At 45.9% G+C, this 24889-nt stretch overlaps 14 protein-coding genes across 14 annotated transcripts; 10 read left to right on the plus strand and 4 right to left on the minus strand.

Moving 5' to 3' along the window:
- Positions 1–97: 97 nt before the first annotated feature.
- Positions 98–2458, minus strand: J056_002116 (uncharacterized protein; the record flags this gene model as incomplete). Its single annotated transcript, XM_009267980.1, has 6 exons — positions 98–863; positions 910–1092; positions 1141–1347; positions 1669–1831; positions 1888–2248; positions 2297–2458. The coding sequence occupies 6 exons, from the start codon at positions 2456–2458 to the stop codon at positions 98–100; spliced, it is 1842 nt and encodes a 613-aa protein (XP_009266255.1).
- A 122-nt stretch (positions 2459–2580) lies between these two features.
- J056_002117 (uncharacterized protein) lies at positions 2581–3382 on the plus strand (the record flags this gene model as incomplete). The annotated part of the gene is made up of 2 exons (XM_009267981.1): positions 2581–2698; positions 2754–3382. The coding sequence occupies 2 exons, from the start codon at positions 2581–2583 to the stop codon at positions 3380–3382; spliced, it is 747 nt and encodes a 248-aa protein (XP_009266256.1).
- A 36-nt stretch (positions 3383–3418) lies between these two features.
- Positions 3419–3795, minus strand: J056_002118 (uncharacterized protein; the record flags this gene model as incomplete). The annotated part of the gene is made up of 2 exons (XM_009267982.1): positions 3419–3577; positions 3628–3795. The coding sequence occupies 2 exons, from the start codon at positions 3793–3795 to the stop codon at positions 3419–3421; spliced, it is 327 nt and encodes a 108-aa protein (XP_009266257.1).
- Positions 3796–3833: 38 nt separating this feature from the next.
- On the plus strand, positions 3834–4747 carry J056_002119 (putative S-adenosylmethionine-dependent methyltransferase CRG1; the record flags this gene model as incomplete). The annotated part of the gene is made up of 3 exons (XM_009267983.1): positions 3834–4190; positions 4233–4286; positions 4340–4747. The coding sequence occupies 3 exons, from the start codon at positions 3834–3836 to the stop codon at positions 4745–4747; spliced, it is 819 nt and encodes a 272-aa protein (XP_009266258.1).
- A 1893-nt stretch (positions 4748–6640) lies between these two features.
- On the plus strand, positions 6641–7050 carry J056_002120 (Allergen Asp f 7; the record flags this gene model as incomplete). Its single annotated transcript, XM_009267984.1, has 2 exons — positions 6641–6738; positions 6786–7050. The coding sequence occupies 2 exons, from the start codon at positions 6641–6643 to the stop codon at positions 7048–7050; spliced, it is 363 nt and encodes a 120-aa protein (XP_009266259.1).
- Positions 7051–9115: 2065 nt separating this feature from the next.
- On the minus strand, positions 9116–9979 carry J056_002121 (uncharacterized protein; the record flags this gene model as incomplete). Its single annotated transcript, XM_009267985.1, has 2 exons — positions 9116–9460; positions 9515–9979. The coding sequence occupies 2 exons, from the start codon at positions 9977–9979 to the stop codon at positions 9116–9118; spliced, it is 810 nt and encodes a 269-aa protein (XP_009266260.1).
- A 723-nt stretch (positions 9980–10702) lies between these two features.
- Positions 10703–12353, plus strand: J056_002122 (Inositol-3-phosphate synthase; the record flags this gene model as incomplete). Its single annotated transcript, XM_009267986.1, has 2 exons — positions 10703–10932; positions 10994–12353. 2 exons carry the CDS (start codon positions 10703–10705, stop codon positions 12351–12353), a joined length of 1590 nt encoding a protein of 529 aa, XP_009266261.1.
- Positions 12354–12694: 341 nt separating this feature from the next.
- J056_002123 (uncharacterized protein) lies at positions 12695–13178 on the minus strand (the record flags this gene model as incomplete). Its single annotated transcript, XM_009267987.1, has 2 exons — positions 12695–12823; positions 12876–13178. The coding sequence occupies 2 exons, from the start codon at positions 13176–13178 to the stop codon at positions 12695–12697; spliced, it is 432 nt and encodes a 143-aa protein (XP_009266262.1).
- Positions 13179–13615: 437 nt separating this feature from the next.
- Positions 13616–15996, plus strand: J056_002124 (ZZ-type zinc finger-containing protein P35G2.11c; the record flags this gene model as incomplete). Its single annotated transcript, XM_009267988.1, has 3 exons — positions 13616–13723; positions 13772–14932; positions 14980–15996. The coding sequence occupies 3 exons, from the start codon at positions 13616–13618 to the stop codon at positions 15994–15996; spliced, it is 2286 nt and encodes a 761-aa protein (XP_009266263.1).
- A 280-nt stretch (positions 15997–16276) lies between these two features.
- J056_002125 (putative ATP-dependent RNA helicase DDX41) lies at positions 16277–18561 on the plus strand (the record flags this gene model as incomplete). The annotated part of the gene is made up of 11 exons (XM_009267989.1): positions 16277–16532; positions 16587–16725; positions 16779–16896; positions 16950–17041; positions 17084–17237; positions 17284–17501; positions 17553–17634; positions 17682–17813; positions 17870–18312; positions 18361–18431; positions 18476–18561. 11 exons carry the CDS (start codon positions 16277–16279, stop codon positions 18559–18561), a joined length of 1791 nt encoding a protein of 596 aa, XP_009266264.1.
- Positions 18562–18715: 154 nt separating this feature from the next.
- On the plus strand, positions 18716–21252 carry J056_002126 (uncharacterized protein; the record flags this gene model as incomplete). The annotated part of the gene is made up of 7 exons (XM_009267990.1): positions 18716–18754; positions 18798–19331; positions 19378–19687; positions 20013–20122; positions 20171–20390; positions 20435–20508; positions 20551–21252. 7 exons carry the CDS (start codon positions 18716–18718, stop codon positions 21250–21252), a joined length of 1989 nt encoding a protein of 662 aa, XP_009266265.1.
- A 73-nt stretch (positions 21253–21325) lies between these two features.
- On the plus strand, positions 21326–23505 carry J056_002127 (uncharacterized protein; the record flags this gene model as incomplete). The annotated part of the gene is made up of 3 exons (XM_009267991.1): positions 21326–21777; positions 21827–22196; positions 22261–23505. The coding sequence occupies 3 exons, from the start codon at positions 21326–21328 to the stop codon at positions 23503–23505; spliced, it is 2067 nt and encodes a 688-aa protein (XP_009266266.1).
- Positions 23506–23632: 127 nt separating this feature from the next.
- J056_002128 (Peptidyl-prolyl cis-trans isomerase) lies at positions 23633–24215 on the plus strand (the record flags this gene model as incomplete). The annotated part of the gene is made up of 3 exons (XM_009267992.1): positions 23633–23678; positions 23723–23852; positions 23903–24215. The coding sequence occupies 3 exons, from the start codon at positions 23633–23635 to the stop codon at positions 24213–24215; spliced, it is 489 nt and encodes a 162-aa protein (XP_009266267.1).
- A 205-nt stretch (positions 24216–24420) lies between these two features.
- On the plus strand, positions 24421–24706 carry J056_002129 (H/ACA ribonucleoprotein complex subunit 3; the record flags this gene model as incomplete). The annotated part of the gene is made up of 3 exons (XM_009267993.1): positions 24421–24465; positions 24514–24593; positions 24643–24706. The coding sequence occupies 3 exons, from the start codon at positions 24421–24423 to the stop codon at positions 24704–24706; spliced, it is 189 nt and encodes a 62-aa protein (XP_009266268.1).
- Between the last annotated feature and the right edge of the window lie 183 nt (positions 24707–24889).

Below are 24889 nucleotides of genomic sequence, written 5' to 3' on the forward strand. Positions count from 1 at the left end.
AACGGTGAACCTCACTAACTCCTTTACATTGGTATATCATATAGGATATATACGAGTTTTAAGCATCCCTATCAATCTACAAGCAACATGCATAAGTTTACAACAATAATTTAGCGCTAGCTTCGACTTTACACGACCATGGCGTTTGTTTTGGATTTGTGCTGGTGTTGAAACCCAGCTCGGAAGCCACGATGAATTCATTCTCAATGTGGATGCAGTCTTGAGCTACCAGAGCATCTTCCAATGGTAATGAGATGAGTGGATGCCTGGATGACACTGCGTTGATGGTGGGTGATTTAGTTACAGCTGGCGTCGGATCAACTTGGACTTGTGTTGATGTGGTTTGGCGTTTCATGAACTGAATGCCATGGGCAAGGGTCAAATCATCCGTTGTGTCAAGCGCTATAGCCCCTCTAGAAGGATCGCCGCTGGTTATTCTGTGGATGGTTTTGATACTGCCGTTGTCATTATACGCCGCAACGTAGTATTCGTCCTCCTTATCTATTCTGTTCTTGTTGAGGAGCTCTAGCAGCTGTCTACACGCGTTGGCGTTGTTGAGCATGAGTATGATATTGCCAGATGCGTTTGTCACCTTGAGGACATCTGAGAAAGGTGAGTAACCCTCAAAATTGATATTCGGAGCATCTGTTTTGTTTTCCTCCGTGCTTCCAAAACCAACCAAACCACCGCCAACTATTGCACCACCTGGGAAGGACAATGTATGTACGAAACCAGTCTCGAAAGGCGTATGAGGGAGAGCAAGGCCTAACTTCTTTGCATGTGGGAATCGCTGGTGGATGGTATGTACGAAATCCTCACTGTTTGGCTCAGTGAAGTAGATGAGAGACTTTATAGAGTCTTGACTGAGGTAAGAGTAAGTCTTTGGTCTTTTTATCACGCAACACCCACTTCAAAGGGTCGCCGTCGAGTTGTTGAGGCAGTGCAACACTTCTCGAACGTCTGCCTGACCAAATACCTACACTTGGATCCGAATTCTTGTCCCATTTGCTGAAATCGGGCAATTCACCCAGCTCATCGTCGTCTATAACGTGCTTTCTGATCCAGCGGCCGACAGTAGGTGCATTGCGACCGCTGATGGGTGCGTGAAAAGGTATAGCTGTGCTTGGTAATTCAGCGTACGAGAGTGAATATACGTCGTCTACGGAACGCGCTTTGAATGGGTCTGTGAGACAACCTATGGTGTTATCTGATGAGAGAATGGTAGCGAAATTGGGCGTATTCTTGGATATTGATAGGAGTTTGTTGCTGCTGCTGCTCTTTAATCCTGTTGCTTGCTTGTGTAGCTGCTCCGCGGACTTTGTGAAGAAGGTTCCAAGTCTCATGTTACTGTGGCGAATGGTTTGTGAGTATAGTTTGGCTGAGTACCGCTTCTACTTACAACCGCGTATATATCTGCTGGCTTAAATCTGTGCCGATATGCACTCGCTAATCCTTCAGAGTACAGCGGTTCCCGTGGAAGACAGAGTGCAACGACGGCAACGACGACAACAGCAGGAAGACGCATTGAGAAGAATTGAATAGTTTTACAAGAGGTTAAATCCAAAAAGTATCACCATTGCTGCTAAATTAGTCTCAGGAATGTGCATTTCGTCATAACGCAGGTGCAATGTGAGATGGGGGAATCGATATTGCTATTGCTAGACAGACTGTACCGTCAACACAGCCACTCTGCCATCCTGAGGTATGTGATGGTTGATGCCGTTGCTGCCAGGCTCAATCAGTCCATCGATCCACTCGATAGAGGTCCTAAACGAATATCCATTCCCAGATCCTCCAAGCAGGGCTTTGCTGGCCAAGTCGTCGCGTCCCACTGCGAGTATGTTAGATTTATGAGTTCAAAACACTCATTCTCATTCTCAGACGCACAATTATATCCATCTTCAAGGATCTTGTGTCTCTCCTTTATCTTCTTCTCTTTACTGACAGCAAGGAACCAGGCACCTGTGGATGATTGCCTGAATGCTCTAAAATGGTTACCGCCCTGGTACGACTCCCAACACGTACCAAAGTAAGGGAAATAACTCTGTCTCAGCTCAATGTTTTCCTTAAACCATCCGTGTCCATCCAGGTTAGCAAACTGTTTGCCGCCTATGTGCAAATTTAGGCATTCAGCCGCAAATCCGACAGACTTGGCGAAATCTAGCAGCCCCTGATTAGATAACACGTGTGGATCCGAATTTGCGGAAATAATAACATTTAGGGGCTCTCCAAAGAACGGTGTAGCTTGCTGGGCGCTTGTTGAGTCGTGTATCCCTCAAATCGAGCACAGACTCACATCGAGCATCGATCCGCCGAGTGGCCTGGGATCTAAATAACCGACACTGTCTTCGTCTGGAATTTTCGCGTAGCTGGTAAAGCTGTATAATTGCTCATAATCCAAAACAAACGACCGCGCAATTTGGCTTATCAAGGTTAGAAGCAGCACAAGTTTGATCATGGTAAGCCGGAAAGAGAAGCGCGGAGTATAATGGGGCTATGAGATGAATATTACTGCAGTATGTTCTATCATACACAGTCTGCGCTTGAGAATTACGCTTGCTCCTTAAAGCCAAACCATCAATGCTGAGAACTTTGGTCAGAGGCGCAGGCAGAGGCAGCACGAAGCCGTTGGTGATTGGTGACGAGACTATTGATCTGAGGGCCTTTAGAAATACGCCTGGAAAAGGATACGTGCCAGGTAAGCAGGATTTGTGAGGATGCAGCAGCGATGGCTCATACGCACGCGAATCTAGACAGAAGCAACTTGCAGGGCGAGTCTGCTCTATCAAGTAAGCTGCGCAACAGAACACAGCAGCGTCCTCAACAGAAGAAGCCAGTCCAACAGGAATCTGGTCAGTTCGACGACGCAGATCACCACGAGCTGCTTAAAACGCTTGGGGATCGCAAGCAGCGTGGTGGCTTAGACAGCAAAGACAGCAAACCACAAGGGAAGCCACAAAGGCGAGCCAACAACAAGCAAAAAGAGAGACACGAAGAAGAGGGCAAGGATGTGCAAAGGCGAGCAGCTAAGCAACACAACAAGTCTGATAGACTGCCTGTCGATATCCCGACGAGAAAGAAGAAAGAAGAACGGAAACCAAAGCTCAAGGAGATTGAAATTGATAGAATGGACTTGTCCGCGTTGGTATTCGAAAATCACCAATCAGGTCCTCTGCCAACGATCAAGAGGGATGCTAGGCCTACAGAAGTGAGTGAGGACGAGCGTCGTAAGCTGCATATGGAGGCTGTCGGCGGTGAATACGACAGATATGCCAGATACGACACTCCAGCTCAGAGAGCAATGAGTGCACAGAAGATGATTTCGCTTGACCAAAGACAAGAGATGATGGACAACATCAATAGAATTACAAAAGCAGCCTAATTTCGCTGCTCTGCTACGACAAAAGCTGAAATGTAGTCACCGTCGTGGGATATCGATAAATGTAGAAAGATAGATGGATTGATACTGTTGTGAATAATTGTTGGCTTGCTGTCCTGCTTGGAAACCTCCAACTGATGCCATGTAGAGCGATACTGAGGGTAAAGGGACTTGTACGCTGCCTCTTTTGCGGACCATCTGTGCATTGAATGAGATGTGTAAAGCTGAGTAGATCAGACGAACCGGACTCCCAAATACCGCAGCTGTGTGTCTATACTGCTATGCGCTGGAAACGAAGACAACTCGCCTGGTGTGAGAATACGTCTGCCGAGCCTCTCGATACCCGCTTTTCTCCTTCCGAGAAGCGTCTCCAGCCTCGGAAGACACAGCAGATCGACCCCAATGCCCCTTATCATCGCCTGCCTTCTTGACAACGATTCGTCAACAAGACAGCATGTCACGATTTGCAGCCCAAAACTTTAATGCTAAGGTATATGCAGAGGCGAGACCGAGCTATGTGCCAAAGATATACGAATTGATCCGCGATTTCCACCAAGGGGGGTATGATGCAGTTGTCGACGCCGGCTGCGGGCCAGGCATGGGGACAGAGGGATTGCTCGATATGGGCTTTAGGGATGTTTACGCTATAGATCCGAGTGAGGTAATGCTCAATGAAGGCAAGAAAACCCGCTCTCGAGCTGATGACATCCAATGGATTGTCGGATCCAGCGAGGTTCTCTCCCAGAGGCTGCCGCAGAAGGTGGACATGGTGACTTCTTTTGAAGCCGCTCATTGGATGGACCACGCCAAGGTGGGTGCGTACTGTTTCACTTTATTCAGCTTATGATGTCAGACTTGGGAGGAGTGCTTCAATGTTCTCAATCCAGGTGGCACAGTTGCACACGTTGTGAGTAAAACGAAACTACGTTGATCACTCTGTGGTATGCTGACGGCGCGCAGATGTACGGTCACATACAGCTACTCGGTAACGAAAAGGCCTCTGAACTCATCCTCGACCTAGCCTTCAACAAACTCAAAGCATACTTCAAACCACAGCACAAAGTCGCTTACGAGCTCATGGACGATATTAGTCCCCCAGCATGGGCATCGCGGGTGGAGAGACACAAGTTCTTAGTGAATCCCAAGGAAGATGAGAACGGCTGTATAATGAAAAGAGATACTACTCTCGCGGCTCTCGCTAGCCATGTGAACAGCTGGAGTCCAATGGATCAATACAAGGAAGAACACCCCGGAACAACCATCGTGTCTGACTTTATGGAGGATATGATGCGCGCTTACAACGCTAAAGACGTCGATCATCCGATCACTATGGCTTGGTCAATGGCAGTCTTGCTTGTGTCCAGATAACTATGTATGCGTTTACATCAGCGATTTACCTTGTCGTGAGCGAGATGAATGTCCGCTACATCCTGCACTTCTTTTCTGTGGTGTTGAGCTTAAATTATGCTACTAAAGTCTTCTATATTCCTTGTTGAACACTGCTATCAACTGATCTGCGTATCGGCTCCACATTTTTGGTGACCTTAAGACAACTTTGAGAGACATGAAAGGGGTTCAAATGCTCAGTAAGGTGTAATGTAGCACTTCAGAGCTCCGAGGATTACATGGAATTTACTATCGTCAGCCCACCCAGAAAATGGCCAATGAAGTGTCAAGATGAACACAGCCAAGTCGAATACCGGCAATATATACGAATTAAAAGCATCATTATCTTCGGTGTTTCAGGAGCATCTCAAAGCTACTTCTTTAATGTCCAATCACCCAAAATACACCGACTTGGAATTAGCACTCTGGCAGCGATCTCCAGCGACTGGCTCAATTACAACTTTGGTGATCTCCAAAACGAAAGAATTGATAATAAGCCTTGACTTTACTCTATAAGGCTAGGCTAAAACTAATTCTTTGGGCAGCTATCCCTCCCTAATAGGCATCCGGCCGTTTTTATTCGGCATTGCTCTGGAGCACGAAATAGAACAAATACCGAGTTTGTCACTAATTTAATCGATGAAAGTCCCTTTATTGAGCTGTTAGAGACTGTAAGAACTCAAATACTCAAGTATTCGTTGATATGAACGCGAAATACGTTTTCCTTCGCGCGGCGTCCACAGCTCTAAATGTGGCTCCAGGGAGAGAGCAAGGTCACTTTCGTCCATCAAGCATCTATTGAGATTGATTTTTTGCTTAGAAAAGCGGGAGTAAGCTCGACTCTGAAATCAGCTGTCTGGCTCGACCAGGTGCATTTCGAGATTTGAAATAGTGGGCGTGGAAGAATTTTCAAGGCTGCTTTGGAATCGCAGAAGTCAGGATTGTAGGAAGGCCTATCCATATATACCAAATTACTCTCCTCGCAAAACGCCAAATCTAGCTAAACGATTACAAAGCGCTAAAAAAAGCTAGTAATCGCAATAACACCTAATTTCCTCTCTCACACCCAATTTCTACAGGATGGTATCAAGATCGCTTAACTTTGCAGTCGTCACAGGCTTATGACGTACTCGTCTTTGATATGCCGTATTCAATGAGCGATTTTGTGTGAGTTATTTAAGATTCCAGCTGGAACAGCATGTTGTAAGCATTTTTAACTCATCAATGACATGAATGTTGGAGATTGTGAGTGACTTTAAGCTGCTGCTGCTAAGATTTTCTAGCTGCTCGCCATAGTAGTTACAGCTAATTGAACAGTTGCACACATTATGAGTTTTGTCACAAACTAATACACACAGACAGACAGATTTACCTCAACAAACTCTCTTTTTTATGGTACAATCAAATCAACAGAACTCCGAGTGAAGTGTTCACATACATGCAATTGTTTTAAACATCCCAGCACAGCTTATTAACGGTGAATCAAAACCCAATAATGGCGCTGACGTCATTGGTCTAAGACCATGTCTACGACAAATACCCTTACGAGACTTTCCGATTTTTCGTCTACAGGATGGCATATTTGTGCAGCAAGTGCTAGATTTAGCAATACTATCAGTCATTCGCCCTTTCTTACAACTCCAGGCCCGGGTTTTCTCTGTGAAACAGCCACTCCGGCTCCTCGCTTAAGTGGTTCCTGAGACTGACAGTATGACGCCAGCGTCTCGAACGAGCTGAACTGCGGTCAAATCTTTCTGTCTCATGTAGAGCATATAAAAGGTTTAATATACTCTTTAGCTTCCTCAACAACTTAGTTTAGTTCAAGACAAGACATCGACCGGTTCGACACTCTTTAAAAACACAAAAAGGAACACGATGCAATTCACACTCGCTCTCGCTACAATCGTCGCAGCTGCTGCCTCAGTCACTGCTGCTCCACTCAAGAGATCCGGCACTGCCACCTTCTACTACACGTGAGTGAGGTGCACTATGTTTGTGCTTACAACTGACAAAAATGCAGTGCAACCGGCAACCGTGGAAGCTGTGGGAGCTACCTCAACGACAGCGACTCAATTGTCGCTGTCTCCCAAGCAGACATGAACCAAGGTCTTTGTGGCCAGCAAGTCACCATCCAGAACTTGAACAATGGCCAAACTGCCACCGCAACCGTACAGGACACTTGCCCAGGCTGTGGTTCAGGCGGCTTGGACCTCTCTCCATCTGTCTTCAACCAGCTTGGTAACGCTGCTCAAGGCACCCTTCCAATCACCTACTGGTACAACTAAGGTTTCCCTAGTCCAAGTAGATATCAGCTAGCCTGATATCTGCACTGCCTGGAGCACTTTCACGATTATATCACCTGGTGTGACTTGGTATTGAGTACCGCTGTAGATTTGTAGATTTATAGAACAAAACAGCAATCTGTACTATCAGACACATTCATTAGCACATTCATTGCATTATATAATATAGCATGGGGTTGCTGAGGTGCTATTAAACTCGCTGTGGCTTTGTATTTCCAATTAGCCATCGCGTTAGTGCTCGAAGCCTATATCAATGGTAATGTGGCAGCAGATCCCAAGTATATCACCGTAACTGAAATATTTCATTCTTCCTATTTATCTCCAGCTCATCTCCAATCCTCACAGCCGCCATCAACGCAGTTCTACAACTATGGACCGATTTGAGCACGTAGTATGTTTTACAATTATAGCAGTCTTTTCTTTACTTTTTAGCATGATAGTACTGATAAATTGCGCATCACATCTGGAATACTCTATTAAGCTCCTCATCGTCGGCAGTTTTATCACTTGGCCCATGTGTTTTTGGTACATTTTCATAAATCCTGAACGCGTCAAAATTCACTCGTATAGCGTAGATACGCAACAAAGTCAGACGCCAAACAAATCCAAAGACATCTAGACGGACATAATTTGCGCGGTAAATGCTTTAAATTTGGAATAGAAATTTCTCGCATATCTTGAAACCATCTGATGTCATTTTACCCTATTCATACCCGTTTCTTGCGTTTCTCGGTCCTTGTCTTCTCTCCGCTCGGCCTGAAAATTACGTGCGATAGATGGATGAAGAGGACTAATGGACAGGTCTGATGCGTTTATAGATTTATTATGTTTGTCTCTTAATATTTACTCCCCTGTTGAATATAGAAATCACTCAATTTGTGACTCGGCTCTACACCAATGATGACCTCAGGCGAGTGGGAGTTAGCGGATGCGTTTGAATGTTCAGATGATACGCTGGGAGGCGCTCATAAGCGACAGTAACTCCATCGAATTTATTCTGCTAAACCTATCCTGCAAATGGTCACAAGGGGCAACAACGATGATTAATAGTACACTATTGAAAGGACATTATTTTACGGTATCTTCTGCATCTCAAATCTATTTTTATATCCTCCACCAATACACTGACCACCAAATTGAACTTTCTCCCTGGCAGCTATCTCAGCGACTGGCTGATTTACGGCTTTTAATGATCTCCAAATAAAAACGATTCATGGATAGCTCGCAAATTCTCTAAGCCAAGTCGCAATATTATATCCCTGCGACTGCAATCGCGCCAAACACGGTGCTCAGAAGGTGCAACTCGATATCGCTCAGTAGCGCGCAATAGGGTAGATACGGAAGATGTAACGCGTTATACGAACGCGTTACATGTTTTTGGTTTGATTCAGACCAAAATATTCTCTATATATCGAGTCTTCCTGCTATAAAGACGAAACACGGGTTTCGTCGCGTGGCGCCCACAGCTCTAAAATCGGCTCCCGAGAGAAAGTAAGATCATTTACATTCATCACACATCTATTGAAAACGATCAACGCAGAGAAAAAGGGGAATCAGCTCAACTCTGAAATCGGGGGTCTGGCTCGAACAGGTGCATTTCAGTATTTGAAATAATGGGCATGGAAGGGTGAACAGGACTGCTTTGAATCGTTGAAATCAGGATAATAGGAATGTGTCCATATATACCAAATACTTACCTGGACACATGTCACAACTGTATGGATGAGCACACATCGCTACGAAATTCTAGGTACGGCAAAATAACTACCGAACTCTCCAAAACCGCATTCAGTTAATATTCATACTAAAATCGCTCTTGTTTGCAGTACTTAATAAACAAGTAAACGAGAAAGCTCAAGTTCTACGCGAGAAAAGTTTAAAGTCTCCTTCAAATGAGCCCTTCTCACACTCTGGACACCGGCTAGAGTTGGCAGTATTTGTAGGTCTGCTGGGGCTATTGCGGCTACCTGTCGTGACAGCGGTACACTCAAATTGATAGTGTTTTAATAATTATACATGTCATCGGTTTGGAATCGTTAGGCATCGCTCAAGCATCCTTTGTGCTGTATTTGAGGAATTGTGGCCTTTTGAGGGAGTTTAAAATGGAAATGGCGTTACAGAGGATGATTTTGTCTAGGTTCATGATGCGGTATGGGTGCTCGTCGGGTATCGCTTGTCTGCATTCGGGACTGTCGCACAACCTGAGCCCGTCAATTATTCCATACGCATCAGGGTCATTGCAGTCAACCTTAAAAGTGCTTCGGTCTTGTCGTGTTGCCCAGCAAGTTTTAAAAACGCTATGGCAGATGTTGCACCTCGTCGCGGTCTTGTAGCCGTTTATTTCGACGAGTTCGTAGCCAATTTTGCTAATTGCGCGCGGTACGTTTACGTCCTGAGTAGCGTGATTAATTTGGTTTTGATGTGACGATAAAAGAAAAACACCCACCTTGGCCCACGGAGGTTTGGTCTGGGGGGCAGAAGCGCTGTCATCATCCCCCACCCAAGCGAACACGAGTCGCTTGCCCTGCATCTTTGCCCTAGGGAGGTACTTGTTATAGCAGAGCCTGAGGGCATCAGCGAGCGCTTGGCGGGATATGTAGAGATACTTTTTGTCCATCCTTTTACAATCCCTGTTGTAGGCTTGTAGCGTGTAGTCACTGTCGTACGGACGTTTGGACAGGGCATAGCTGACGTCCTCGCGCAACTGCTGCTGCTCATCTGCATACCTCTTATCGCCCGACCTGTGGGCATACTCTTTGTAAGTGTAGTGGAAGTAGTCGTAGCTTGCACGTGGATCGCCGTCTTGAGGGAGCGCATAAAGCAGATCGGCAATACCGCTTTTGAGGGCCACGAAATACCTTTTGCTGCGTTGGTATGGAGTGAGATCGTAGAATTGGGTGATAGGGGTCATAAGAGTGCATTTCTAACGATATTAGGCCTTTTTATGCTATTTTCATTACAATGCACCCGGGCAAGCATTGAGCGTTCGCCGACCGACCAATGAGATTCGAGGAGGGGCTGGATAGGGGCGGTTGGAGTGGGGCAGGTGTGATAGTTGTGCAGTGTGTTGCGCTGATGCTAAGTTTATTTCCCGCTGTGTTTGCTTCAAACTGCTTTTCTTCGGCGCCCCGAGTGATTCACCCATCGGATACGATAGCGCATCGCACAAAGACAAACAAGGTCACACAAAATGACAAGCATTGTGGAATTGTATAACCGCACAATAAGAAATATCGTATCGATTACGTACAGCGCTTACGAAGTTTAGATTCCGCAAACGATCTTGGCCTTTTTCGGACGAGACGCAGCAGCGAGCCAAGTAGCCAGGGGAGCAAGCCAGCAATGGTCAGCTCAGCAGCAGCATCTCAGCGCTGCGTGCCAAATCCACCTTCCGGAAAGAGCAAAATAGTATCATCAGCTGACTCGGGTAGTTCCCGGGGCTACGTGTCGAGTATTTTTTGATGCGCGCATTCCGCTGTTGCTCCATAGCGTTGAGGTTTGTGAAGAGCGAGTACAGCGCAGCACCCACGCTAACGCATCCACAGCTAGTTTATGTTCTCGAGAGGACTCGTATCGATACACAACGCACACGCCGGTGACCACACAGAAGTAGGATCAATAATAAAGCTCTAAAATGGAATTCAACGATCAAGATATAAAGAATCTTCCAATTCATCCCACAGCCGCCAGACTCGATGGCGGGTTTAAAGTCGACTCACCTCATGTCAGGTACGATGACGCGGGAATACACACGACATACACCCAGACCACATCCTCCGTCCAGCAGACTCCCCACGGTGTCCGCGTTACTCCACAATCCAAGGCCTGGAAGTTTGACACTTGCACAAAGCCAAAGAAGACCGGGTGAGTGATTTTTGTTGGTGTCTGCTGGATATCTGTGGTGACAGGCGCTAACACGCACTAGACTCATGATGGTTGGTATTGGCGGCAACAACGGCACGAGTCTCGTTGCAACCATCCTCGCAAACCGTCATAACATTTCTTGGCACACTAAGACAGGCGTCCAGTCTCCGAACTACATCGGCTCACTTACTATGGCATCTACTGTTCGTGTGGGTACCGATGACAAAGGCAAGGACGTCAACCTCCCTTGGGGTGAAATTCTTCCTCTCGTACACCCAAATGACATTGTTTTGGGCGGGTGGGACATTTCAAGTGCTCCACTCGATCAAGCTATGCGCAGAGCAAGTGTTCTCGACTGGGACCTCCAAAGACAGGTTGCGCCTTACATGAAAGATTTCAAGCCGTTGCCCTCTATCTACTACCCAGAGTACATAGCTACAAACCAGTCTTCGCGCGCAGACAACGTAATTAACAAGGATGCATTCCCCAACAAGAAGGACCACCTTGAGAAGATCAGAACGGACATACGCCAATTCAAGGCTGAGAACGATTTGGACACAGTTATTGTCTGTTGGACAGCCAACACTGAACGCTTCTCTAGCATTGTCAAGGGCAAGAACGACACTGCAGACAATCTCCTCAAGAGTGTTGATGAGAATTATGAAGAGATCAGTCCATCGACCATCTTCGCACTGGCATCTATTCTCGAGGATGCACCATTCATCAACGGAGCACCACAAAACACACTCATCCCATCAGTTGTAGAGTTTGCTGAGCGCAAAGGGGCCTTCCTTGGCGGCGATGACTTGAAGACAGGCCAAACTAAAGTCAAGTCAGTCCTTGCTGAGTATCTCGTCAACGCTGGTCTCAAGCCGCTTTCGATAGCCTCATACAACCACCTTGGCAACAACGACGGGCATAATCTATCTGAAGATCCGCAATTCAAATCCAAGGAGATCTCCAAGAGGAGTGTGGTTGATGATATGGTGGATGCTAACGGTCTGCTCTACCAGCAAGGCGAGCATCCGGATCACATAGTAGTGATCAAGTATCTCCCCGCCGTCGGCGATGACAAGCGTGCGGTTGATGAGTACAACAGCGAGATCATGATGGGTGGTCGCAACGTAATCTCACTATTCAATGTGTGCGAGGATAGTTTGTTGGCTACGCCGCTCTTGCTCGACCTTGCTATCTGGACTGAGCTCTTCACGCGCGTCAAGGTGACACCACCTGGTAAAGACCAAGGACAGCGCATGCATTCCGTTCTCAGCCTCCTGTCATACATGCTCAAGGCCCCGCTGACTAAACCGGGCCACGACGTCGTTAACGCGCTAGGAAGACAGAGAGGCAGCCTCGAAGCCTTCGTGTTGGCTCTGGTGGGACTCAACTCTTTCAATCTCAACTTGGATGCTGTTGTCTAACTGTACACGTTCCCATCTTGTAGCTAAAGCTGTTTCTGTTTCTAAAAAATTCAATTCACTTCGTGCGTCGATATCGAAAGGTGCGCGAGTGTGCATTAGAGCAAAGACAGGTGTCTCATATATACGACCGTATGTTAATGTGGTAGAAGCACATGCACGAGCATTATAAATGAATAAGACAGATTGTATAAATATATATAAATACATGGGATACGGCTAGTGCTTGCGTGTTGCTTAGAGTAGAAGCAGGAGTGAAAAAGAGAGCCCGAATAAGAAATGAAATAACGTAACGAGTTGCTCGAGTAAGGCAGGAAATGGATGGATTCAGAGAGCCTGTGAGTCTAGCAGCCGTGCTCGCGGTCGCAAAAACCCCAAGTGATCGGCACGCGACCAAGACCCAGCTGACCACCGCAAATGCTGGAGAAGAGGGCAGGAGACATATCTAAGCTACCCCAGAGGCATTCCGGGCACTACTCGGCGTGTCAGCGTGAGTGGAGGTGGGGAATGAGTATGAGTACATACCTTGTCAACGACTCTAGCCACTTGAGTCTCACCATTGGTGATATTCGTAACCCAGACTTGACGGTTACATTCGGCTGTGTCGCCCATCTGGGGCGCGTTGAGGGCAACAACCATCATGCCGTCATTAAGCCACTCCCCGCACGAACCTGGACGACCTGTCTCAGTGGTGTACCAGGTGCCATCACCGAGGAAATTTCCACGGGTTTCCAATTGAGAGACTTGGTTGTCTGCTGGCTTGGTTATGGCGGCAGAGGACGCGTACGTAGCGAGCAATGTGATTGTTGCGAGGAATAGCTTGTACATGTTGTTGCCTTGTTGAGACTGTAGAAAGTAGTTGAGTAAGTTGAGATTGTATGTAAATTAACTTTTTAGTACAAATTTGAATTATTCGCGTCTTGAAGATTATAATCTTTGAATATGAAATTTTTATTCCCTTCAATTATTCCCTTATTCGGCAGCTGGTTTTGCCTTTAAAGGATATTGGAAGAATATAGAATGGCATGGACTTCAATAATATTTGAATGCATATTATATCATGTACTTTGCTTTGTTTGCTTTGTGAAGATTGGAATGTTAAAGGCAATAAAGCTGTCATAACCATACCGAGCTAAAACATGCATAACACACGCACAACGCACGCACAACATTCCAATATTTTATTTTGGAATGTCCGCTGTCATACGCATATCTCACAATGACATATGCTCAGCCACAATGGGTTCCCTTGGACTCAATCAACGATGGGAGATACGCAATTGAAGCTGAAAATTAATTTGATTGGCCAGCAGTCAGTTGTGAGGAAATGCCTATTCAATTCAATACCCGAATATGATTATCTCAAGAGAGTTGTAAGTCTATTCACGGCATGTTGTTGAGATCTGATAACGGCGATTAAGATTCGGAATCTATTCGAAATCGACAGCAATGTGGATATCGACATTTTCGACGTTAAATTGTCTGTTGTCGATAAAATTGGTTACCCCACTTTCAAAACGATCGACGAGTCTATCTGGAACTTAATCAAGAATGACCTCGTAAACCAGAAATCTGAAATGAAATGCAATCTCATTATACAATACTTGCACTACGCTACGATACCACAGCAGCAGGTGCAGCAGCAGCCACAACCACAACAACCACAACAACCACAGCCACCACCTGCTCAGCCTCAACAACAACCACCACAACCACAACAGCCTCTCGACAGGAGAAACTCAAAGAAGCTCAAGAAGAATCAAAAAAACAGAGAAAGCAATCGTTTCTCCTTCCTAAATGTCTTAACTGCTGCAAAGGAGGCTCCGAGATCGGCATCAATTGATAATCTCAAGCAATACGACATCAATCACAATCCAGTTGAGCAAATTAGACAGTCTGAGAGTCTTATTCCGCCTTCTCAGCAGTTCCTCAGACCTCCTTCACCCTCACTTCCTCCGCAACCTCAACAAATCCCTTCACATCAATCTTTACCTCAATTAAACTCTCAGTATTCAAACTCTTACCTCGGGCCTGATGTCAGCCAGCAACCGCTGACTCCTGCACCCCCTCTGCCCTCAAAATCTCCCTCCGCTCCCTGGTACACAAACCTTGACGCTCGTTTGGAAACAAAAAATGAACTCAAGTCTCTTATGGAGGGCTTTCTATCAAAACTCACCGGTACTATGAATTCTTTCGATCAAGACGCTCACTTGGATGGTCTTGCCACCTTGGCAAAGTCTCAGACAGCTTTGGCTGTTCATGAAGCAGTTTGCGATGGCTGTGCTAATCGTATTCAAGGCGTAAGAATCAAGTGCACTACTTGCAGGGACTACGATTTGTGCGTTGGCTGTTTCTCCGTTGGCACACACGAACATGACACCTTCCATCGCATACGCGATCCTTCACAACCACTACCTGCTGTCCCAAAGGCAACTGATACAACAAAAACTCCTGTCCTCTCTTCAATACCAAGCCTGCACTCTTCAAACACAAAGCAAAACGTTCAGCACTCTGCTAGTTGTGACATGTGCAAGTCTAACATAGTAGGTACTCGTCATAAATGCACTATATGTCCTGATTACGTGAGTGCTCGTTAATCATGCGCATCATTCTCACACTCCCTCCCCAGGACGTCTGCGATAACTGCTTTGACCGTACACGCCTAGAGCATCCACTACACGAGTTTGCAGATCTCACAGATCCAAAGCTGATCAGAGTACCTGAGGAGTTGCAGACAGTACACCCAGGCGTTGTCTGCGATGGTTGTCAGAATGATGTTGTTGGATACAGGTTCAAGTGCAGCCACGCCGAATGTTTCGATCTCGATCTATGCGGTAACTGTGAATCCCATCCAATTGCGAAACACGACAAATCGCATATCATGCTGAAAATAAGACACCCAGTTATGCAACCTGAGGCTTTGAATCAAGCTTTTGCCGGTGGTATTAATCAAGAGTCGCTACCTTACGTCGATCAGCCACATCACACCAATGTCGAAAGGCAGAAGTCTGCAACAAATTTGACGACGATCAGTGAACGCTCCTTTGAAACTTCGAAACTTGATATGCACGGAACGCCTGAGTTTAATGTGCCTCCTTTGCATGAAGCAATCAATCAAAATGACGTTACAAGCTACATAAAAGCTAATCACGACAATCCAAAGTCGAGGATAATCGAGAACTTTAACGGCGGTGAAGAGAAAGAGAAAGATTCAATTCTCAAGATGGCAGGTGGTACTCAGTTTAGTCATATCTTTGAATTCAATGGGTCGTCCAAGATATCAGCATCAAATCTATCGAGGCTGACACCACAAGCAATATTTGGAAACAGCCTAACGATATCCCAACCAAACCATCATCTTATAAGGGTTGATGGCTTCCGCGCACCTGAAGAAAGAGGAATTCACTCAGAGACATGGTCATACATTGATAACATGATTGAAAAGACATTCAAGCTGGTGTTGTTTGTGGAAGATCTCATCAACGCGTCTGGAGATACATTGCCAAGCTCAGCGTTGATGATACCAGCAAAAGCCCAATCTTCGCAAGGAGCAAGTGAATTTAAGGATTATGAAACAGAATTTGGCACAGAATCTGCTAATGCTGCAGATGACTATGATTTTGAACTGGCTAAGAGGAATGCTTGATTTTTATCTTTTGGATCTTCATCTCGACAATACCGCGACTCTCATTCACATCTTAGAATAGTTTAGGTATTTTAATAGTGACAACCACCCTCGTTTTTTTTTGTTTCTTTTTAATTTTCTCTTTCAATCTTTGTCGAATCCACGCAATAATACATATATTTATCAATTACGCTATCTCGATCACCTGTGTGGTATCTCTCCCGCCAATCGCTTCTTGGACAGCGACGATCATCCACGCGTCCACTTGAAGCATCTTACAGGCTTAATTTTGTTATCAACCATGGCCTCAGATAACGATGACGACGATATCGGCTTTGATATATCAGATGATGAAATCTACGTGCCGGTAGCTCAGAGACGAGCGGCGCTATTCAACAAGCAGAAAACCAACACCAAAGGTGAACCGGGTCCTGTGGCTGTGTCTGTGACAGCGACTGCTCCAGCGTCTCAATCTCTCCCCGAAGAAGTAAAGACGCAGAGCAGCAAGACGTTGCTTGAAGAGGCGCAGCACGTGATTACCGAGAAGGCTGAGCAAGGTGAGTGAAGAATGAGCGTAGCGATATGGCTACTGTAGCTTATATCACTCTCAGACTCTCACAAGTCCGATGCTCAGCGAAGAGAAGAAGAAGACGCAGACATTGTATCAGCGCACGCTAAGCAGCAGCGCAAATTACTTTCTGCCGGTGAACTAGCACATGGCGTGTCGTATTCTAAGAGACTCGAAACTACGTTAGTCAGCCTCTTGCGTTGTACCCTACTCTCACTCATCGCTCTCGGCGCAGTTGGACACCCCCGCATTACATCAGACAGCGGTCAATGGAGGAAAACGTGCATGTGTGGCGCAGAAACCATATTATCGTAGATGGTAATGAACTCCCTCCTCCTGTTGAAGAATTTGAGGTGTGTCCGTCGCACTTATTACAACTGTCGCTAATTAAGCTTACTCGGCACAGGACATGAAATTGCCAAACGGTATTCTCAAGTATCTTTACAATAAGGGTATTCATTCACCAACGCCTATCCAAATGCAAGGTATTCCTACTGCGTATGTACACCTCTCAAAGTTATTACCCCGCTTATGTCTCAGATTCTCAGGTAGAGATATGATAGGAATCGCATTTACAGGGTCCGGAAAGACGCTGTCTTTCTCACTGCCGCTGTTGATGTTTGCGTTAGAGGAAGAGACCAAGCTGAGTTTTGGTAGGGGTGAGGGACCTGTTGGTATGATAGTGTGTCCGTCTGTGAGTATGATTAACCCGCGTATGGCTATAAACTAACTTCTTATAGCGTGAGCTTGCCAGACAGACCCATGACGGTCTACTGCAGTTGAGCGAGGCGCTGCAGGACGACGGTTATCCGGAGATACGAAGTCTGTTGTGCATTGGTGGTATTAGCATGGCAGAGCAGAATGAGGTGCTACAGAAAGGTTATCACGCTATTGTTGCAACACCGGGAAGGCTGATGGATATGCTCGAGAGAGGCAAGGTGATGCTTTCGAGTTGCAAGTAAGCGCACCTCTAACAGCACCTAGTAAAACCAAGCTGACGCGAGAGTAGGTACCTGTGCCTTGACGAGGCTGACAGAATGATCGATATGGGATTCGAAGAGGATGTTAGGACTATCATGTCGTATTTCAAAGTGAGTGGGTAGACTTATTTTGTAGAAGCAAACTCACAGTAGCTCAGCACCAGAGACAAACTCTGCTCTTCTCGGCTACGATGCCAAAAAAAATACAGGACTTCGCTTGGCAATCCCTCGTAGAACCTGTTGTAGTTAATGTCGGACGTGCTGGTGCGGCCAATTCGGATGTAGTACAAGTAGGAGACTTATTAGACTTTAAGCACACTACTAACAATACGCTACTGCTGCTCAGGAAGTTGAATATATTGAGCCAGAGGCGAGAATGTTATACCTACTCGAATGCCTCCAAAAGACACCACCTCCAGTGTTGATATTTAGTGATATCAAGAATGACGTAGATGAGATCCAAGAGTATTTGTTATTGAAAGGGGTCGAAGCTGTTGCGATACATGGGTCCAAGTCTCAAGAAGAGCGTGAGTATGCTATCAAGTCGTTCAAATCAGGAAGAAAGGATGTTATGGTCGCGTCAGGTGTGGCATCCAAGGGATTGGACTTTAGTGAAATACAGCATGTTATCAATTTCACCATGCCCAAGGAGATTGAAGACTACGTTCACCAGATAGGTAGAACAGGCCGAAGCGGGAATCGAGGAGTGGCGACTACATTTGTCAACCAGAATGTTCAGCAGCAAACATTACTCGATTTGAAGTATCTCCTTAGAGAAGCTAAGCAGAAGTGAGTAGATTGGAGGTGCAAAATTTTCATTTTAACGAAAATGCAAAGGGTACCACAATTCCTCAAAGACATAGAAGATCCATTTGAGGGAAAACCATCTGGATGTCCAATATGCGGTGGTGAGTAGGATAGTTGGATGTTTGAGTGGTGCTAACAGCCGCAGGACTTGGACACAGCGCAGCCAATTGCCCTAAGCTTGAAGATGTACAGAGACGGATACCGAGAGAGAGTGACGCTGGGGGCTATTGAAGAGTATTAGATATGAATATTGTTGTTGACGTAAGCATTGAGTTGATAGCGTGGTGAAGGTGTGTTTGTGTGCGTGGTAGTGATGGATTCTACAGAGTAAAACTTTGTTTTGCACCGATAAGCCGACTCGAACATATTTTCAAGTGCTGACATCATGAGCGATTTCCAAGTGCAAGTAGATCCAAAAAACAAAGTACGTCGATCATCTAACCTACGCAAACCTAATAGAAATTCAGATACTCAACGAGGATGGAGAGCCAGTCGTCGAAATACGAGAAGATGTCGCAGAGCCCAAGAAGAAGATAAAGACAGGGGTGACAGAGCCACTGGATTACGATAGAGACGATGAGAAAGTCAGCAGGCAGCGTATAGAGCGGCTGAAGGGAGTTTTGGGTGATGATTTTCAGGTGAATTCAGAACCGGAGAAGACGAGTAGAAAGAGCGTACGCTTCAATGAGTCTGTAGAATTAAATGAGGGGGATTCTGAAGCACGCGAGAAGCCATCCAACAAGACAAGCGCATATAAAGGCGCTGTTGGTGATAATGTGATTGAGAGAGAAGCCCAGCCACAGCCACAGCCACAGCCATCTAGGCGGAGTAAAGAGCCAGACGAAGAAACCTCAACGAGTGACGAAGACTTGGATTTCTACGAGGATGACGATGACGCGCTTGATATCGAAGCAGATCTCATCCATCAGCAGCTAGCGGTGGCTTATCACAGTAAGCGAAATAGTATGATGGATTATAGTAGCGATGCTTGGAACCAGGAAGTGGGTTTGTGTGGATAGCGGCTATCACTCAGCTCACACCTCCCAGGTTGTCCCCGATAACGCCAATTTGGTTGGAAATGCACCGCCAAAATCAAGATTTGAGCCATATTCAAGGCGATCTTACAGCGATAAGATGATAAATGAGCAAGGCGATGAGGAGCAGGTGTCGATAATGATACCAAGGCTCATTCCAGGCATGAAGATGGGCAAGTATCAGCATGATCAAGGTGTGATTACAGCAGACGAGCCAGATGACTGGGATGAGCATACAGAGGAGGCTAAGCAGATGCTTGAGCAGTTGAGAATGGGCAATAGAGAAGAATTGCCGCAGATCGTCAAGCCTGAGTCGAGGGAGCGTGCGCAGGTGGAGAATAGACCACCGGTAGTTGAAACCACAGCAGAGAAGTCAGAGAATTCACAGCCAAAGATATCACGCTTCAAAGCAGCTAGAATGCAGAAAATGTAAAATGAAATGTAATTTCATATCTAAACGCGATACATTCCCCTTCCCCTTGTCCACCAGCAGCCATCAGTTGCCTCACTAAAGTCACAAACTCCGAATATAAATATTAATGTCTGGTGGGTGATATTTTACGCGTGATAAACCCTAGCCAACCAGTACTAGCTGTTTATTCAGGTAATTGGCCGCTATCAAGTACGCGTCCATCTAACGCGTAGCAGTCTACACGAATCGTACGCACCAGGCAGCTCCAAAGCATTTACCAACGATATCAATAACCCCACATGGCCATCCTCACCGCGTTTTATACAACTTTGTTCACACTCAGCTTGTTAGTTGACGCGGGGTAATTGTTTGGAAATCACTAACGCGCCAGCAGAACGCCGAGAACTATCTCTTGACCCCTTCAAAAAATGGCGATCTTTGCGTGGCTAAATTGAGCCTCGGAAGCGACAACAGAAGCGTCAGCTGCGAGGCCAGTAGAAACCTCAAATGGTTCATTTCAAACGCAGGTGTTATGAACCCTGTATACAAAGTCAGCCTTCCAAACCCCAGTTTAGACGGCGATGACTTACCCTTGTTCCAAATAAGCAAGCCTAGTATGTCTACTTGTCGTCATTAGCCTCAGCTAATTGAGTTCCAGATCCCAATGCAAACTTTTGGTCTCTTTTCTATTTTGTCTTTGGTGGCTATCAAATACCTCCGAAAAGAATCGAGGTGAGTCTCTTTTCCTGCGGCAGACATCATTTTAAGTTTTAGTTTGGCAAAATTACGAAATCCACCAACAAAGATAAGCAAAATGAGTTCAAGATTGCAATCACAGGTAAGACATCCGAGGAGAAAGCTGTGTGGCAGACACTCGGTGAAGGAAACGAGGATGCCGTTGAATGGGTTATTCTCTGCACCATTCTCAATCTATTAGACGATGAGATCAAGAAGTCTCCTTCCGAGATTCCAATTATGCAACCGCAATCCAAGACAAGTTCGCTTAACAGGAAGCCATCGCAGGCACCTTCGGCTGCGTCTACAACATCTGCAACGTCTGCTGCTTCGGCCACTTCTTACATGGGAGCACCAGGTCATTATCAGCAACCAGGAGCACCTTCAGTTATGACGCCTCCAAGACCAGTCGTATCTCCACGACCAATGGTATCTGCAAGGCCAGTAGCTCCCAGGCCAGTAGCTCCAGTTGTAGCAGCCGCGCCTCCACAAAACTCACGCATGGTATCACAAAGGACGCCACAGCTTGCACCAATTGGATTTGCACCAGGAGGAATGCCTATGCCGATTCCAATGCAAATGCCGGTATCAAATCATTCAAAACATTCACAGCATTCACAGCATTCACACCATCCACACCATCAGAACCCCCCGCATCCACACCCCCAGCAACCCCATAGGATGCCACAACAAGCAATGCCACCGAGAATGCCTTCTAGGGAACTCTACAAATCGAGATAAATGAACAAGTGTATATATTTGTATTTTAGTCGTCCTATTTATTGTTATCTCCAACACTCGTCTTTTATGCAGAATGGGATCGTTAACGAAGCTGCCTTCCGAGCTGTGGTCTTGTGTACTAGAGCAGCTGGAGCCACGTGACCAATCATCGAGCACGGCTGCGCTAATGATTGCGTTCCCGAAGGCTCCCGTTGACTTCAAGCACGTGTGGACGCATATACACTTGAGGAATGAGCTACAAGTGAAGGCGCTCAATTTGAAGCTTGTAAATGATAAGGAGATGAAGATCAGTCTACAGCGCGAGCCGTTCCTCGGCCAGTCTCTGCGTCATTCGGCTCTTTTGGGCGATCCGTACTATCTGATTAATGTATACGAGGTGCTCAAGCAGGCGCACTTGCTTTCTTTATTCGTTGGACCAGCATTCGCACCCGAGCATCTCGCAGAGTTGTTTCGCAAACCGCGTCGTAATCTCAAGACGCTCAATATACACTTCCGCCCTTATTTGAAGCGGAGGTCTTACTACCAGTGGGTTTGGCCATCTGTGTGAGTCGTGGCGTTCCTCACATGCGCACAGATTCCTCAAAGGCGCTTACTTCGACTCGACGTTGGAAGAGCTAGCGAGAAGGTGGCCAATCAATGCGAATCTCACGCGAGTGTCATTTATACAGGATAACCCACCTAGCATTGAGTACAAGGCTAGTAAAGAGCGGCTTCCAATTGAGGAAGAAGAATCGGTGGAGCTCGTCGATCACTCGACATACCTCAACAGTTACTCAGGTGGCCCATCGACTATGTTTAGGAATAAACTTCTAACTGAAGATTTACCAAAGAAGTTCGCACATCCTATCGTTTTCTTTAACCTTAGTCACTGTCTCACTCAATTTGCTTCGAGTGACTTTGCATCGAGCGTGGAGCATTTCAGACTACGAGTACCGCAAAGAGATGTGAGTGGAGTGTTTAATTGATTTGGTGGTAGCTAATGAAATATTTTGTTTTCGCTATCGCTAGGTCGCGACTTCACTATCAGTGCAAGGGTCACTACCGCGCGTAACCAGTCTCGATCTGTCAACAACAACCATCAGAGTTGGTGGACCTGATGCTAACCTCGCCAGTCTGCTCAGAAGACTCAGCAAATTGCAGTATCTCGTACTCGACCAGACGGATGTTCTCGGTGCGGATAGGAAGTTCATCAACTTGGTCGCTAGAGATAGGGCGAAGAAGGCAGCGCGAGCAATTGGACAGCTGTGTGCAACGACGGGGCTGGTACGTGCAAAGCTACTTCAGGCTCGGATCAATGAATGGGTTGCTGAACAGAGGGCAACGTTTGTCGGTATGAATGAGGCTATGATGAGACAGGTAAATATTCAAGATATTCAAGAAAATCAAGGCAGACGCGACCAGATACCAGAGCAAAGTACTTCATCTAGACGGAGAATTAACACAGGGAGGAGAGCATTCCAGGCAAATTTCTCTTTAAGAGAACAGACAGAGACTGGGAGCGCACCAAGGCTGTCCAGTGCTGCTAGAGCTTACTTGAAACATGCCCCAGTGGAATATGTCGTCCTGGCTGAGTTGCCTTGCTTGAAGGCTATCACAGTTGGTGTGCGCGACTGCGTCAAGCAGGCCAGACGCGATGAATGGCAGCGCGATTTCGAAAAAGGCTGGAAAGAAGGTTGCAGCAAGGTTGTTGAGAGTATCAACAGTTCGTACAGAGGCTGGATCAAGAGCCGCGAGGATGAAGACAGAGCGAGGGATTTGAGAGAGAGGAGAGAAGGTAGAGAAGGTAGAGAGACAGATAGCCACAGAGACAGAGGAAAACAGCAGCAGAAGTACAAGAAGTATGGTAAATCTAGCAACAACGTTTCCCAGAATAGAGGAGACAGAGGAGAAGAGAGGAGGAAGAAGGTCGAGTTGATCAGGATTGACGAAGAGGGGGACATAGTGACCAGTGAAGATAGGATAAGAGGTTCAACCCTACCTAATGGGTTTGCAGAGGAGTTCCAAGGCATGAGAGCGTGTCTGAGCGAGGAAGAAGTGCTCAAGATGATATCACGCGGATCAGACAAGATGTTCCAAGTGCCCAAGTTCTGCAGCGTAGGCAAATGCGAGCATCCTGCCGAAATGAACGACAGCGACAGCGATGAGGATGAAGATGATGACGATGATAATGATGTCGATGATGTCGATGATGTCATGGGGTGTCCTCGAGGGTGTGCCCACGAGTACATACGCAGAGTCTGGAGTGATATTTAGAGCCAGTCTTTATACATACATTTGCTTTATTCAAAGGAAGAAATAAAATGAAAAAACAAAATTTTGAGATAAATTAAACTGCTCAAGCTCTTCAATGTTCGCTACCTCACTGAGAAACACAGCAAAAATGAGCAACGTATTCTTCGATGTTAGCGCGGGCGGTAGCCCATTAGGTGGGTTGGCTTGTGTGTGCGTTTACGACAGCTAAACGCGACAGGCCGTATTGTATTCCAACTCGCGGACAATGTCGTACCAAAGACAGCAAGAAACTTCCGTGAATTGTGTACCGGCCAAAATGGATTTGGATATGCGGGATCAGGATTCCACAGAGTAATCCCATCATTCATGTGAGTGGGAGTATTTGTGTTTACCTGAATGGGTTTATTAACAAATATAGGTTACAAGGTGGTGATTTCACCAACCACAACGGCACTGGCGGTAAATCCATCTACGGCCAAAAGTTCGAGGACGAGAACTTCACGCTGAAGCACACCAAGCCAGGTCAATTGTCAATGGCTAACGCAGGTAAGAACACCAATGGATCTCAATTCTTCATCACCACCGTTCCTTGCTCTTGGTTGGACGGCGCTCACGTCGTCTTCGGTGAGGTCGTCGAGGGATTGGACATTGTCAAGAAGGTTGAATCATTGGGCTCTGGCTCTGGTAAGCCAAAGACTGAGATCAAGATTACCAACTCTGGCACTGTCTAAGACTATTCAATTGGAAATGTATGAATGAAAATTTGATGAATTCAATTATAAAAGATACAAGAGACTTGTATGAGTGTGGGTCAGCGATATACGTGAAAAGATTATGTATAATGTTTAAATAAAATTTTGATAGATTTTGTTGAAATTTGAATGAATGATAACAGCGTCTCGTATCACAAGACAGAAGAAATTGAAAATGCATTTAATGTTCACAACGAATGATGAAGGGAAGAGGGTTTATTCTTTGAAGGTTTGTCCTGTGCTTCTGGTATATTCTCAGTCTAACATATTTACGCAGAAGATAACCACATCAGGCAAGATAACCAAATCCGCACATCCAGCTAGATTCAGCCCAGATGACAAGTTCTCCCGTCACAGGTAAATTGATTTTTAATTAAAATACCGCTCACATACTCATTCTCCTTAGGGTGACAATAAAGAAGAGATATGGTATCCTGCCAACGCAATTACCAAGGAATAGAGCATTTTGATTGGTTAATTAGTTTAATTGCTGTTTACCTGATTAATTTATATATATTTTATTAAAATTACTATTTACGGTTCGAATTAAATGCCTTAACTGAGTTATCTGCAATGTCTGTATACCAACTACGACCACACATTTATAACGCATTTTACGCGTTTTATATTCTATTGAACCAATTTTAATCTTC

This window comes from Wallemia ichthyophaga, assembly GCF_000400465.1.
Source record: "Wallemia ichthyophaga EXF-994 unplaced genomic scaffold scaffold2, whole genome shotgun sequence".
Taxonomy (NCBI): Eukaryota; Fungi; Basidiomycota; class Wallemiomycetes; order Wallemiales; family Wallemiaceae; genus Wallemia; species Wallemia ichthyophaga.